The 16,194-nt window shown below is 47.9% G+C and overlaps 1 protein-coding gene across 2 annotated transcripts in view; it reads left to right on the top strand.

Annotated features, from left to right (window-relative positions):
* CFAP74 (cilia and flagella associated protein 74) overlaps nt 1-16,194 on the top strand; it is a 119,138-nt gene that overhangs the window by 90,828 nt on the left and 12,116 nt on the right. For both annotated transcript variants that reach the window (XM_030186085.1, XM_030186084.1), the window contains exons 31-33: nt 2,773-2,892; nt 5,975-6,130; nt 7,647-7,776. In XM_030186085.1, the coding sequence (XP_030041945.1) occupies nt 2,773-2,892; nt 5,975-6,130; nt 7,647-7,776 (406 nt within the window). The remainder of the gene's footprint in view (nt 1-2,772; nt 2,893-5,974; nt 6,131-7,646; nt 7,777-16,194) is intronic.

The raw sequence follows: 16,194 nt of genomic DNA, 5'->3' as shown, positions 1-16,194 counted from the left end.
TCCAGCTCCCCAAATGCTGCAGTGAATTCCATTGATGGCTGCTGCTGGTGTTTTAACAGCTGCATAAACATGAACAAGAACAAACTGAGAAAAATTTATGGTGATATGGGTTCTCTGGAACACAGGGTGTTTGGTGTTATTGGAGGATAGATAATGCACCTTCCTCTAAAACATACCCACTGTGTCTTTTCCTGTAGCCATTTTCAATTTTGATCCCAGAACTAGACCAGTGGATTTCTCTTAGAAGATCCTGCAGAGATATACAAATATTCACACAAGCAGATTGTTCTTGTAGCAGGAATTATAACCACATTGGAATGGTGAAGTGATAACTCCTATTAGGAGAATATTCACCATCAGGAATTACTTTGACTGGGAGAAATACACAGGCCCTTTCCGAAGATATCATCGTGAGTGAAATATTTGTAAAATAACAGGTACATGCATAGACAGAAACACACAGTTAGCTTAGCGGGGTTTAAAAAAGGTTTGGATGGCTTCCTAAAGGAAAAGTCTATAGACCATTATTTAAAATGACTTGGGGGAAAATCCACTATTTCTAGAATAAGCAGCATAAAATGTACTGTTTTGAGATCTTGCCAGGTACTTGTGACCTGGATTGGCCACTGTTGGAAACAAGATGCTGGGCTTGATGGACCTTCGGTCTGCCCCAGTATGGCAATATGTATGTACATGTGATACCTACACTTACACATCTTTGTATTGTAGGATCATACAGTGTCAACATTAGGGCAGAAATAAAGTGAGCTAAAGACATTACTTAACATGATTTCAAGAAGTCTTGATTTCTGCCTATTTTCGTAACCCATTTTTGGAAGGTTTTCTATATGCAGTCCGTCGGCAGTGTGTTCAGATCACAAGTGGGCGTGTTAAAGGTGGGGTATGGGCGTTCCTAATACTTGGATATTCTTCTGCCATAGTGGAACAAAAAAACATTCAGGGCTAAAAGTTGGACGTTTTGGTTTAGACTTGTTTTAATAACGGCAAAGCCACAAAAAAGTGCCATAAATGACCAGATGACCACTGGAGGAATATAGGAATGACCCTCGCTTACTCCCCCAGTGGTCACTGACCCCCCCCCCCCCCCCCCCCCCCGAAAGATGTGAATGAAACAGTACATACTAACCTCTATGACAGCATCAGATGTTATGGCCTAGAGCACTAGAGCAGCACAGGTCCCTGGAGTAGCCTAGTGGTCAGTATAGTGCACTGTGGAGAAGGGGACTCAGGCCCATAATCCACTCTAACTGTTACACTTGTGTGAAAAGTTTCAGCCCTCCCAAAGCCCACCAAAAACCTACTGTACCCACATATAGGTGACATCTGCAGGCACAAGGGCTATTGTAGTAGCATATACTGTAGTTGGGTACGGTAAGATTTTGGTGGGTTTTGGAGGGCTCCCCATACAATATAAGGGGGTAACTGTGAGATGTGTACCTGGGACCTTTTATGAGAAATCCACTGCAGTGCCTCCTAGGGTGCCCCACTGCTCTGCTGGGATGTCTTTGTGGCCAGTTTACTAAGAATTCCGGCTCCTACATTCCAATGGCTTGATTTTGTGCGTTTTTCACTTGGACTTTTTTTTTTCTGAAAATGGTCACAAAGAAAAATGCACTGGGCACAAAACTTCTAAAAACATCTAAGGAAATGGCCATTTTTGAAACAAAAAGATAGACCTTTTTTAAGTTTGAAAATAGCCCATGTTCACCACTTGATTTTTGGATGTTTTCAGCAAAGCGTCCAAAATCGGACTTAAGACGTTTTATCAAAAATGCCCCTTCACATCTGCTCACTGGTATTGAATATCTGGGTACCCATGTACCTGCAAGTTAAGTGGGTGCCAGCTGATATTCAGTGTCCATAATCACATACCTAACCAGGCAAAGATAGGACTGCTTGTTGTGCGTTTCTATCTGCCTGGTTAGCTATGCAAGGACCAGGACTGAATACGGCCGATGCTCACATACCTGCCAACTCCACCTCTGGGCTGTCTGGTCCTAAGTAGACAGTGCCACGGAGATCAGAGGGCATATTCAGAAGAAATACCAATGAATACTCCTTCTCAGCCCACGTATCATGGGCTGAAACTGCTTTGAATACCCACCTCATTGTGACCTGAGGTTTTTCTCTGTCTTATAGCTGATACTGACTCATTGGTTTTTCAAGAAGCAATATACCTGGAAGTTAGGAGGAGTATATAAATAAGTCAATGATTAGATTAGTTATCAAAGTTTGCATAGTAAACGATTACAGAACTCTACCCCCTACCAAGCACTAAGATTAGTATAGAGTGCAGTAGAATGTAATATACTGTATGTGTTATCCAAAATACAACATTTTAATGTGCATTGTCTTGCATTTAACAGGTGGAAGGTTGCAAGTGAAAGGCAAGTGGGTACATTTAGAATGAATATCTACAGATTCCGACTTTCTGTCAACACTCCTGCCTGTTAAAAGCAATCACATGGAAAATGTGATAGCTTTTAGTTTCATAACAGACTATTCTGATAACAGAAAATCTTATATCACAACTAGCATCCACCATGTTGCTAAGAATGAAAGCACAGAATCATCAAATCTGAATGACCGAGACTGCAATATTTTCTACCCTCTCGTATATGCAGGCAAATGCAGTTTCTTGCTTAAATATATCTTAAAATGTGTTGCAAATTTAGTAGATATGTTGCCCTTTACATTATTCTTTGTCTCTCTCCTTCTGATGTATGCATTCCTTAACTAGTGATGCTTTAGGTGGGTTTTTCCATCCTCAGTCCCCTTGGGCCTTTTGTGTTGCTTAATGCTGTGGGTATCCTGGAACCGGGCAATAGCGCTCCTCTGCTTATCTCCTTTTCACCACAGGAAAGCAAAAGAGTAAGTTTAAAGGAATATGAAGCATTGTTGTGCGCTGGGGGATGTTAATCATATGCAATGTACAGACCTTCTGCCATGACACAGATCCACTCTGCCCACAAAGGGTTCCCAGGTTGCAAAATGGATGAACCCAGCCCCAAACCTGGTTATCCTTTTAGCCTGGCTGAATGAATACAAGCTTTCTTGGGTTATTTTCAGCTAGTTGCGGGACAGGAGGTTTAGTTTCCTTCTCAAAGCATTCTGGGATTTGTAGTTCTAATCGGGCAGCAGAACACCTTTTAGACTGGAGGAGGCAAATAAGCCAATACACTCCCAAGCTCTTTAGTTATTGATACTGTCTTGGGCAGAATACTAGTCAGGTGAATCAGGATAAGACCAAAAGCTATACTGGATGTAAACAGTACAGTTTTTAAAGGGTTTGCATTACATTACAAAGCTGTCTTATATTTTGCAGGTCAATGCACTTCACTGGCTCCCAATCAGATACCGCATACAGTTCAAGCTTCTCTTACTCACCTACAAATGCACTCGATCTGCGGTCCCTCCGTACCTCTCTACCCTCATCTCCCCTTACGTCCCTATCCGTAACCTCCGCTCTCAAGACAAATCCCTCCTTTCAGTACCCTTCTCCACCACCTCCAACTCCAGGCTCCGTCCCTTCTATCTCGCCTCACCCCATGCCTGGAACACACTCCCTGAGCCCATACGCCGTGCCCCCTCCCTACCCATCTTCAAATCAATGCTCAAAGCCCACCTCTTCAATGTCGCCTTCGGCTCCTAATCACTACACCACTTCTCAGGAAACTTATCTACCCCAACTTGACATTTTGTCCATTAGATTGTAAGCTCTTCCGAGCAGGGACCGTCCTTAATTGTTAATTTGTACAGCGCTGCGTAACCCTAGTAGCGCTCTAGAAATGTTAAGTAGTAGTAGTAGTAGTAGTAGTAATGCGGATAACAGTTAAAGAGTACCAGAACAATTTATCTGGTAGAAACAACACAACTAACATATAATATAACCCACATATTTCTTAAATAAAAAAAGTCTTAAGTTGCTTACAAAAACTCCAATATTGCTCTTGGGAACACACAGAAAAAGGAAGGGAATTCCAAACAGAAACAGCCTGATAAGACAGAGATGACAATAACTGTCTAAAAAGCTTGATTGAATTTATAGACAAGAATCATAATACTAGCTGACTCCGAAGTAGTTGCTTATCCAAAATTGAAAAGAAGTTAGACAACTAGGAGGGAGCGATACCGGAGGGATTGAAAACTAACGTAAATAGCTTAAAATTAACCCTCACCATGACTGGTAACTAATGAAGTTTGTAAAAATAAGGTTTAACAGAATCATCCGTCTTCAATGAATATATTTTACCCTTATGGCCAGATTTTGGACCATCTGAAATGTTTTCACAATAGAATTAGTACAGCCTATATAGACTACAGTAGTCAAACTTTCAGAGTAATAATGACTGAACTACAAGCTTAAATGATGGTGATTCAGAATATGTCCAAATAATTCATAATTTCCTCAATAAAAAGAAAGAGCTATTTACTTGATTAAAAGACCCAAGATAGCTATGTTTTGATGCCTTGCCTGCATCAGGGGTCATGAAAGCTTAAATATATAAAATCATCATAAAGATTGATCATCCTGGAAATAAATAATAAAAATGTTAATGACTGTATGCATTTAAAACATAAAACCGTAATATTAGTTAATATCCAATTCCCGGAACTTCCAAATCTTACACCATCCATTATAAATAATAGAGAATTGCAACATTACCAAGATTCTTGTGTTATAAAAAATGGAAATGTATCATAACCAAACACTCTGTATGGGTGTAGCATAGTCGATTGTATCCCATAGTATGATGGTCCTTTAGAACTGTCAAACATTCCTCCATTAGAAATACGCATTTAAAATTTAAAATTTTAAGCTGAAACCATGATAAATAAATCTCTTAGGGGCCCTTTTACTAAGCCACGTAAGCATGTACTCATGCCCAACTTGCGCCAAAATAGAGTTACTACTTGGCTACCGTGTGGCTCTTGCAGTAATTTCATTTTTGGCGTGTGTCTCGTACACGTGTCTGGAAAATAATTTTTATTTTCGGCCGTGCGTATCGGACGCGCACAGGTCATTACCACCCAGTTACCACGTGAGTCTTTATCGCTAGGTCAGTGGCTGGCAGTAAGGTCTCAGACCCAAAATAGACACGCGGCAATTTTCATTTTGCCGCATGTCCGTTTTCGGCAAAAATTTTAAAAAGGCCTTTTTACAGACACGGTGAAAAATGGATCGGCGCCCAAAACCCGCACCTACAGTACCGCAAGCCATTTTTCAGCACACCTTTGTAAAAGGACCCCTTACTCTTTAACTAAAATATTCCCTCCCCATGATTTTATCTATGGTTCTGGTCTTTAGCACATATAAGGCTCACTGTCTCTTTTAGCCTAGTGATGCTGCCTGCCGTCAGAATGAGCATACTGTTGGATATCATTTAGCCTCAATTTGTATCGAGGCTTTAGGTAACATTCTTAGATACAGTACAGCGCTTGGGTATCTTTCAGGCCACCTAGCAGCAGTTTAATGTTTTGATTTTATATTCAGCCTGCGGCAGTCAGCACTTTTTAAGCCTCTGTCAGCCGTGGGCTGAATTGAGTGGATAGTCAATGCTGGACCATATCCAGGCTTCATCTTTGAATATCTGGGTAAGTGTGGTCACCCAGAAGTTAACTGGACACCAGCCAATATTCAGACCGGTGCCCAGTAAGCTCAGCAGATAAAGTTAGGACAGTCTATTTGCTGTCCTAACTTTAAATGCTGACTTAACTGGTTAGCGGACTGAATACCACCGCTAACCAGTTACGTGCCAGTTCCAGCCAAGCTCTGCCCACCAGACCACCCCAGCACTAACTAGGCAGTGTTGTGGTGGTCAGAGGTACCCTTTTGAATATAGGGCCCATAGTCTTTTAAGCCCAAAGACATGTCAGTGTGAGTTTAAGCTGCTCTTACTATTATAACACTTATATGGAAATAGTGAAAAAGGTGTGTTCTTTCTTCAAACAGTTCTATGAAAATCTGGAAGTGCGCAGTTCAAAGGCTGTTCTCCGGCTGAACATTACAGGTCAGGGCTTAGCGCCCTCAGTCGTTTGTTCTGTGCAGGATGGAGTGATTAATATGGGATATGTTCTCTCAAACGACAGTGTCACAACAACATTTAAGGTAACCCTGCTAATTCCCATTTCATTGTTAATGCCAGGTTATGTTTCTCCTCTTTAATTTTGGAGATTTATCATCTGTAACTCCCTGGAGCCCTGTAAAATTATTATTTAAGACTGCAAGCATATTCTTTTAAACTCACAAACTATTTACAATGTAGAACAGGTTACTACCTTAGAGGTCCTTTTACTAAGCTATAGTAAGAAGTAGTTCATGCTTATTACAGCTTAAAATAGCATACTGTGAGACGCACTCAGGTGTCCTGCTGTCAATTCCAAATCAGCGCGTGCTACTCTTGCGCTAAAAAATATGTTAAAACATTTGTTGGAGGGGGTATATCTGAGGGCAGAGAGTACGTGTTCCTGTGTTAATCAGTTGACGCTCTTGCACATGATTACCACATGAGTCCTTACCACCTACGGTTATTCTTTTTAATGGCTGCATGCTAATGGCAATATTAGCACATGGCCATTAATAGAAAAAAAAATAGGAAGTCGGCCATTTTCTGGCTGCGATGAAAATGGCCTTAGCACATGGGAAAACCCCACATAAGGTCACGTTAAGAACACTTTTTACCACAGCTTAGTAAAAGGACCCCGAAGTCCACTGCCAAAAAATGGTGGGGGAGGAGGGCAATATTAGAAATTGAATAATAATTGCTGCATTATGTAAAAAGAGCTAGGTGAATGAGGGAGCAGACTATTTCCCAAAAACCGTAACTAAGCGTTAAAAATAAGATCCCTCCAGAACATCTATCGATTTTTTTACAAGGAGAGGTGTTCTCTGCCAAGAAGTGTGCTTTAACATAGTGGAGATATGCAACTCTTTCTTTGGGTCAAAGATTTGTATTCTAAAATTGAGCTGACAAAGAAAAATTCTTCTCTGCCTCCTTGAATTCTTTTTTGTCTTTGTTTTTAAATTGCATAAACGTTTTACATTTTCAGTCATTAAAACATTAAGGACCAGATTCCATATAAGGCGCCTACAAAATCCGAGCAGTAAACATTTCCGGCTAAGCATTTTCTATAAGCGGCACCTAGATTTGGGCGTGGTATATAGAATACGCTTAATTAATATCGGTGCCTAAAACTACGTGCCTCCATTTATTCCAATGAAAATATGGCGTGAACCCCTGCGTGTATATTTACGCACACTGGGCCATATTCTATAACTACATGTGTAAATTTTGGAACACCCATGAAATGCCCATTTCCCTGCCCATAACCACGTCCGTTTTGAATTGTGTGCATTAAAATTTAGGTGCAGAATACGCTTATCAAGTTGTATGTGTAGATTCTTATTATTGCCAATTAGTGCTCATTAGTGTTTGTTTAGGTACTGTTATCAACGCTGATTAGCTTGTGAAGCCAATTAAGTTTAGCTTGTGAAGCCAATTAAGTTACGCGCGTTCTTATAGAATATGCTTAGATTTCAGTACGGAACACTAGGTGCGCTATATAGAATCTGGCAGTAAGCCATTAAAACATTACATTGCCAATGCTGAAAATTTCTCTTCCAGCTACAGAATGTTTCTGCCGTTGCGTTACAATATTCCATAAAACTGGACAGTCTGTCGGTAACAAGGCATGAAGAGCAACAGAAACGCCCTCCATTTCTTGGCTCTGGTAGAGAAGCTTCCAGCCTAGTTGGTAAACGCTTTCTATGAACTCTTACTTTAGAATACTCGGAAAACTCTAGCATTTTGTAGCTAGTAGAAAAGTAATTCAGCTATTCACAGCTACCAACAAGTAGATAGGGCCAAAGGATGAATCGGGCAGTGAGGAACAGCACTTATAAAAAGAAATAGCTGAAACTGGCCTAGCAGCTTCGTGGTAGCAGGTTGCCCAAATTTGGTCATGGATCCCAGATCTGCAACCAAACTGATTAGTTAATGAACTGTTAACAATCAATAATTGGTGTTAATTAGCACTCATTTGGGTTTACCCACAGATCTGCCTTGCACGCTATTCTATCAAATGGCATGCCTAAATTCTATAGCGTGCAACTCAAAAAGGGGTGTGGCCATGGGAGTGGCGGGGGGGGGGGGGGGGTCAGGGTCATTCCCAGAATTTAGACGAGATGTTATAGGATAGAGTCATTCTCCGAGGACAAGCAGGCTGCTTGTTCTCACTGATGGGTGACGTCCACGGCAGCCCCTCCAATCGGAAACTTCACTAGCAAAGTCCTTTGCTAGCCCTCGCGCGCCCGCGCGCACCGCGCATGCGCGGCCGTCTTCCCGCCCGAAACCGGCTCGAGCCGGCCAGTCTTCTTTTGTCCGCACTCGGTACGGTCGTGTTTTCGCCGTGTCGAGCCCCGGAAAGTCGACCTCGCGCGTCCAATTTGTTTGAACGTGTTTTTTTCCTTCGGGAAAGCTTTGTCCTAGTCGGGAAGTGCTCCGGAAACCCCCCGCCGGGTTTCGTGTAAATCCTCCCCGTACTTCCAGCTTTTTTGCCCCGGTAAGTTTTCTTTCGTCGTCGGGGTAGGCCTTTTTTCGGCCTCGGTCGAGATTTTTTCTCCCTCTAAATTTGGTGCTTCAAATTTCGCCATTTCGGCTTTTGATTTCGCCGGCGTGATTTTTCCGCCCATGACATCGAAGCCTTCCAGCGGCTTCAAGAAGTGCACCCAGTGCGCCCGGGTTATCTCGCTCACTGATCGACACTCGTCGTGTCTTCAGTGTCTGGGGGCCGAGCACCGCCCTCAGAACTGCAGTCTGTGTTCCCTGCTTCAAAGGCGGACTCAGGTAGCGAGACTAGCCCAGTGGAACGTGTTGTTCTCGGGCTCTTCGTCGGCATCGGCACCGGGATCTTCGAGTGCATCGACGTCGTCAGCGTCCAGACCATCTTCCTCGGCCGCCCCTGCATCGAGTGCATCGAGGCATCGGGCCTCTGCATCGGCGCCGAGACATCGGATAGCTGCATCGACGTCGGTGGTACCAGGACCTCGTCTGCTGATGTCGTCGGACGGTGGTGCATCGGGTGGAGTGCAGGTGAGGGCTGTCCATTCCCCTGCTGGTGGCGGTGAGCCCTCGGGTGGGTCTCCCCCTACCCTGAGGGCTCCTGCGGTACAGCCCCCCCGAGATCGACCTTCTTCAGTCTCGGCCCCGAGGAAGCGACGGGTGGATTCGACGTCCTCCTCGTCGGTGCCGGGGAGCTCCGGTGACATGCTTCGGAAGAAATCGAAGAAGCATCGACACCGGTCTCCTCCCCGTGTCGGCACCGAGAGCTCTGGGTCGCCGAGGGATTCGGCACCCAGCAGGCATCGGCACCGAGAGGACCGCTCACCCTCTGTTCAGGAGGTGTCGATGCGCTCCGCTCTGGACAGCCCGGAACAGCCTCCACGCCCGGAACAGGTACTGACGTCGACGCCTGCATCGACCTCTCAGCCTTTCTCTGCAGCCGCTCTAAACGAGAGCCTCCGGGCCGTTCTCCCAGAGATTCTGGGAGAGCTGTTGCGCCCTACCCCTCCGGTACCGGCGGTGCTTGCGCCACCGGTACCGTCGAGCGTGGCGCCGGCTGGCCCATCGCCCAGGTTGAGGTCCCCGACGTCGGTACCGCGTGCGGTACCGACCGCGGCCACCTCCCAGGAAGGCTCCCCGACTACGTCGGCGGAGGGAGCTTCGCCGATGCGGGCGAGGGAGTCTACCTCTCGACGCCCCCATCGTGGACGGGGTTCCACGGAGTCGAGCAGGGCGAGGTTGCAGACACAGGTCCGTGAACTTGTGTCTGACACCGAGGGTGAGGCCTCGTGGGAGGAAGAGGAAGATCCCAGATATTTCTCTGACGAGGAGTCTGGGGGTCTTCCGTCTGATCCCACTCCCTCTCCTGAGAGACAGCTTTCTCCTCCCGAGAGTCTGTCTTTTGCCTCCTTTGTCCGGGAGATGTCTACGGCCATCCCCTTCCCGGTGGTTGTGGAGGACGAGCCCAGGGCTGAAATGTTTGAGCTCCTGGACTATCCTTCTCCACCTAAGGAAGCGTCCACTGTTCCCTTGCACCATGTCCTGAAGAAGACATTGCTTGCGAACTGGACCAAACCATTAACTAATCCCCACATTCCCAAGAAGATCGAGTCCCAGTACCGGATCCATGGGGACCCAGAGCTGATGCGCACTCAGTTGCCTCATGACTCTGGAGTTGTGGATTTGGCCCTAAAGAAGGCTAAGAGTTCTAGGGAACATGCTTCGGCGCCCCCGGGCAAGGACGCTAGAACCTTAGACTCCTTTGGGAGGAAGGCCTACCATTCCTCTATGCTCGTGTCCAAGATCCAGTCTTACCAGCTCTACACGAGCATACACATGCGGAATAATGTGCGGCAGTTGGCGGGCTTGGTTGATGCTCTTCCCCCTGAGCAAGCCAAGCCTTTTCAGGAGGTGGTCAGGCAGCTGAAGGCGTGCAGAAAATTCCTGGCCAGAGGAGTTTATGACACTTTTGATGTTGCGTCCAGGGCCGCTGCTCAAGGTGTGGTGATGCGCAGGCTCTCATGGCTGCGTGCCGCCGACCTGGAGAATAGAGTCCAGCAGCGGATTACGGACTTGCCTTGCCGTGCGGATAACATTTTTGGCGAAAAAGTCGAGCAGGTGGTAGAGTCTCTCCACCAGCGGGACACCGCATTCGACAAGTTCGCCCGCCGGCAGCCTTCAGCTTCTACCTCTACAGGTAGACGATTTTTCGGGGGAAGGAAGACTGTTCCCTATACTTCTGGCAAGCGTAGGTACAATCCTCCTTCCCGACAGCCTGCGGCCCAGGCTAAGCCCCAGCGCGCTCGCTCTCGTCAGCAGCGTGCGAATCAGCAAGGCCCCGCGGCTCCCCAGCAAAAGCAAGGGGCGAGCTTTTGACTGGCTCCAGCAGAGCATAGCCGACATCCAAGTGTCAGTGCCGGGCGACCTGCCTGTCGGAGGGAGGTTGAAAGCTTTTCACCAAAGGTGGCCTCTTATAACCTCCGATCAGTGGGTTCTCCAAATAGTCCGGCAAGGATACACCCTCAATTTGGCCTCTCAACCTCCAAATTGTCCACCGGGAGCTCAGTCCTACAGCTTCCAGCACAAGCAGGTACTTGCAGAGGAACTCTCCGCCCTTCTCAGCGCCAATGCGGTCGAGCCCGTGCCATCCGGGCAAGAAGGGCTGGGGTTCTATTCCAGGTACTTCCTTGTGGAAAAGAAAACAGGGGGGATGCGTCCCATCCTAGACCTAAGGGCCCTGAACAAATATCTCGTAAAAGAAAAGTTCAGGATGCTTTCCCTGGGCACCCTTCTCCCCATGATTCAGCAAAACGATTGGCTATGCTCTCTGGACTTGAAGGATGCCTACACACACATCCCGATACTGCCAGCTCACAGACAGTATCTGCGATTTCAGCTGGGCGCACGCCACTTCCAGTACTGTGTGCTACCCTTTGGGCTCGCCTCTGCGCCCAGGGTGTTCACAAAGTGCCTAGCTGTGGTAGCAGCGGCGCTTCGCAGGCTGGGGGTGCACGTGTTCCCATATCTCGACGATTGGCTGGTGAAGAACACATCCGAGGCAGGAGCCCTGCAGTCCATGCAGATGACTATTTGCCTCCTGGAGCTACTGGGGTTTGTGATAAATTACCCAAAGTCCCATCTTCTCCCAGTGCAGAAACTCGAATTCATCGGAGCCCTGCTGGATTCTCGGACGGCTCGCGCCTATCTCCCAGAGGCGAGGGCCAACAACTTGTTGTCCCTCGTCTCGCGGGTGAGAGCGTCCCAGCAGATCACAGCTCGGCAGATGTTGAGATTGCTGGGCCACATGGCTTCCACAGTTCATGTGACTCCCATGGCCCGCCTTCACATGAGATCTGCTCAATGGACCCTAGCCTCCCAGTGGTATCAGGCCGCCGGGGGTCTAGAGGACGTGATCCACCTGTCCACGAGTTTTCTCGAATCCCTGTATTGGTGGACGATTTGCTCCAATTTGACTCTGGGACGTCCCTTCCAAATTCCTCAGCCTCAAAAAGTGCTGACCACGGATGCGTCTCTCCTGGGATGGGGAGCTCATGTCGATGGGCTTCACACCCAAGGAAGGTGGTCCCTCCAAGAAAGCGATCTACAGATCAATCTTCTGGAGTTGCGAGCGATCTGGAACGCTCTGAAGGCTTTCAGAGATCGGCTGTCCCACCAAATTATCCAAATTCAGACAGACAATCAGGTTGCCATGTACTATGTCAACAAGCAGGGGGGCACCGGATCTCGCCCCCTGTGTCAGGAAGCCGTCAGCATGTGGCTCTGGGCTCGCCGTCAAGGCATGGTGCTCCAAGCCACATATCTGGCAGGCGTAAACAACAGTCTGGCCGACAGGTTGAGCAGGATTATGCAACCTCACGAGTGGTCGCTCAATTCCCGTGCGGTGCGACAGATCTTCCGGGCGTGGGGCACCCCCCTGGTGGATCTCTTCGCATCTCAAGTGAACCACAAGGTCCCTCAGTTCTGTTCCAGGCTTCAGGCCCACGGCAGACTGGCGTCGGATGCCTTCCTCCTGGATTGGGGGGAAGGTCTGCTGTATGCTTATCCTCCCATTCCTCTGGTGGGGAAGACTTTGTTGAAACTCAAGCAAGACCGCGGCACCATGATTCTGATTGCTCCCTTTTGGCCGCGTCAGATCTGGTTCCCTCTTCTTCTGGAGTTATCCTCCGAAGAACCGTGGAGATTGGAGTGTTTTCCGACCCTCATCACGCAGGACGAAGGGGCTCTTCTGCATCCCAACCTCCAGTCCCTGGCTCTCACGGCCTGGATGTTGAGGGCGTAGACTTTGCCTCTTTGGGTCTGCCAGAGGGTGTCTCCCGCATCTTGCTTGCTTCCAGGAAAGACTCCACTAAGAGAAGTTACTTCTTTCATTGGAGGAGGTTTGCCGTCTGGTGTGACAGCAAGGCCCTAGATCCTCGCTCTTGTCCTACACAGACCCTGCTTGAATACCTTCTCCACTTGTCTGAGTCTGGTCTGAAGACCAACTCCGTAAGGGTTCACCTTAGTGCAATCAGTGCATACCATTACCAAGTGGAAGGTAAGCCGATCTCAGGACAGCCTTTAGTTGTTCGCTTCATGAGAGGTTTGCTTTTGTCAAAGCCCCCTGTCAAGCCTCCTACAGTGTCATGGGATCTCAATGTCGTTCTCACCCAGCTGATGAAACCTCCTTTCGAGCCACTGAATTCCTGCCATCCGAAGTACTTGACCTGGAAGGTCATTTTCTTGGTGGCAGTTACCTCGGCTCGTAGAGTCAGTGAGCTTCAGGCCCTGGTAGCCCAGGCCCCTTACACCAAATTTCATCACAACAGAGTAGTCCTCCGCACTCACCCTAAGTTTCTGCCAAAGGTTGTGTCGGAGTTCCATCTGAACCAGTCAATTGTCTTGCCAACATTCTTTCCCCGTCCTCATTCCTGCCCTGCTGAACGTCAGCTGCACACATTGGACTGCAAGAGAGCATTGGCCTTCTATCTGGAGCGGACACAGCCCAACAGACAGTCCGCCCAATTGTTTGTTTCTTTTGATCCCAACAAGAGGGGAGTGGCTGTAGGGAAACGCACCATATCCAATTGGCTAGCAGATTGCATTTCCTTCACTTACGCCCAGGCTGGGCTGGCTCTTGAGGGTCATGTCACGGCTCATAATGTTAGAGCCATGGCAGCGTCGGTAGCCCACTTGAAGTCAGCCACCATGGAGGAAATTTGCAAAGCTGCGACGTGGTCATCTGTCCACACATTCACATCTCATTACTGCCTGCAGCAGGATACCCGACGTGACAGTCGGTTCGGGCAGTCAGTTCTTCAGAACCTGTTTGGGCTTTAGGATCCAACTCCACCCCCCGAGGGCCCTGTTTGTTCTGTTCCAGGCTACACTCTCAGTTAGTTGGTAAATTTTTTAGGTCAATCTCAGTTATGTCCTCGCCGTTGCGAGGCCCAATTGACCAATGTTGTTGTTTTGAGTGAGCCTGGGGGCTAGGGATACCCCATCAGTGAGAACAAGCAGCCTGCTTGTCCTCGGAGAAAGCGAATGCTACATACCTGTAGAAGGTATTCTCCGAGGACAGCAGGCTGATTGTTCTCACAAACCCGCCCGCCTCCCCTTTGGAGTTGTGTCTTCCCTTGAAGTGTATTGTCTTGCTACATACTGGACTGGCCGGCTCGAGCCGGTTTCGGGCGGGAAGACGGCCGCGCATGCGCGGTGCGCGCGGGCGCGCGAGGGCTAGCAAAGGACTTTGCTAGTGAAGTTTCCGATTGGAGGGGCTGCCGTGGACGTCACCCATCAGTGAGAACAATCAGCCTGCTGTCCTCGGAGAATACCTTCTACAGGTATGTAGCATTCGCTTTTACACGCCCAACTGCCATTAGTTGCGCACCGGAATTTACACCAGGTTTCAGCAGGCATAAGTCCTTGCGCCCAAAGTTAGGCGCAGATCGCCCTTTGCAGAATACTAGTTTAGTGCGGCTGTTCCTGGTGCCTAAGTCTGGATGCCATTACTGAATTCTCCCCCATTTGGAAGGTCCTTTCAGGACGGATACTGCAATGACTAGACTAGAAACAGTGGGAGGATCTATAAAGAAGGGAGAAAGCCCTGGGTGAGAGCAAATAAAAGCGCCAGCATACTGCACAGGTTCCAACTGAGATGGAAGACAAAGTAGACAGGAGGGAATACCTGATCAAAGAACAATAATAGGAGTGGAGGAGTGGCCTAGTGGTTAGGGTGGTGGACTTTGGTCCTGGGGAAACTGAGGAACTGAGTTAAATTCCCACTTCAGGCACAGGCAGCTCCTTGTGACTCTGGGCAGGTCACTTAACCCTCCATTGCCCCACGTAAGCCGCATTGAGCCTGCCATGAGTGGGAAAGCGCAGGGTACAAATGTAACAAAAATAAAATAGATACTATTGGAGATTCTACATGGAATGTTGCTACTATTGGAGATTCTACATGGAATGTTGCTATTCCACTAGCAACATTCCATGTAGAAGGCTGTGCAGGCTTCTGACTCACAGAAGCAGAAGCCTGCACGGCCACATTGGTGATCTGCAAGGGCCGACTTCTACATGGAATGTTGCTAGTGGAATAGCAACATTCCATGTAGAATCTCAAATAGTAGCAACAGTGGAGGAGTGGCCTAGTGGTTAGGGTGGTGGACTTTGGTCCTGGGGAACTGAGGAAGTGAGTTCGATTCCCGGCACAGGCAGCTCCTTGTGACTCTGGGCAAGTCACTTAACCCTCCATTGTCTGCTGCATTGCGCCTGCCATGAGTGGGAAAAAGTGCGGGGTACAAATGTAACAAAAATAATAGGATATGATGCACCAGTAGAGTAGACAGACCTCAATTTTTGGGTGGACCTGAGGGTGAACTGGGTGGGCACAACCCACACATTTCCTTCTCTACCTGTGACTCCCCCATCCCCAGAGCAGTAAAAATGAGTATCTTGGTTGGGGGGGAGTCTTCGGGCCCCGCCAGCTGAAAAGTCCTCTCTGTTTCCCTCCCCCCCTCGCGAAAGTCATCAGTGCATATCTAGCCACTGATGCCAACACTGACACTGCCCTCCTCCCGCATGCTCAGTTCACCCAGCATCCCCCATGTACGCATGCGCGGGGGTGCCAACTGAACTGAGCATGCGCAGGAGGGGGGAGTGCCAACGTCGGCAGCTGGAAACATGCTTCTGACTGTTCTGTGGATGAGACTGCCCAGCAGGGGGGAACTCCACAGAGGACTCTTCAGCTGGCAGGACCGGGGATCCCTACCAGCTACACTAATTTTTATTTATTTATAATTATTTATTTATTAGGATATATTTACCGCCTTTTTGAAGGAATTCACTCAAGGCGGTGTACAGTAAGAATAGATCAAACATGAGCAATAGGCAGTTAGAGCAGTAAAAATATTCATAGTAACATAGTAGATGACGGCAGAAAAAGACCTGCACAGTCTATCCAGTCTGCCCAACAAGATAAACTCATATGTGCCACTTTATGTGTATACCTGACCTTGATTTGTATCTGCCATTTTCAGGGCACAGACCGTAGAAGTCTGCCCAGCACTAGCCCCGCCTCCCACGCATGCCTTGGCCTAAACACCTACATCCAAAC

Source organism: Microcaecilia unicolor, chromosome 13 (genome assembly GCF_901765095.1).
Source record: "Microcaecilia unicolor chromosome 13, aMicUni1.1, whole genome shotgun sequence".
Lineage (NCBI taxonomy): Eukaryota > Metazoa > Chordata > Amphibia > Gymnophiona > Siphonopidae > Microcaecilia > Microcaecilia unicolor.
The sequence above is the reverse complement of the archived record's forward strand: the minus strand, read 5'-3'. Positions and strand labels throughout refer to the sequence as shown.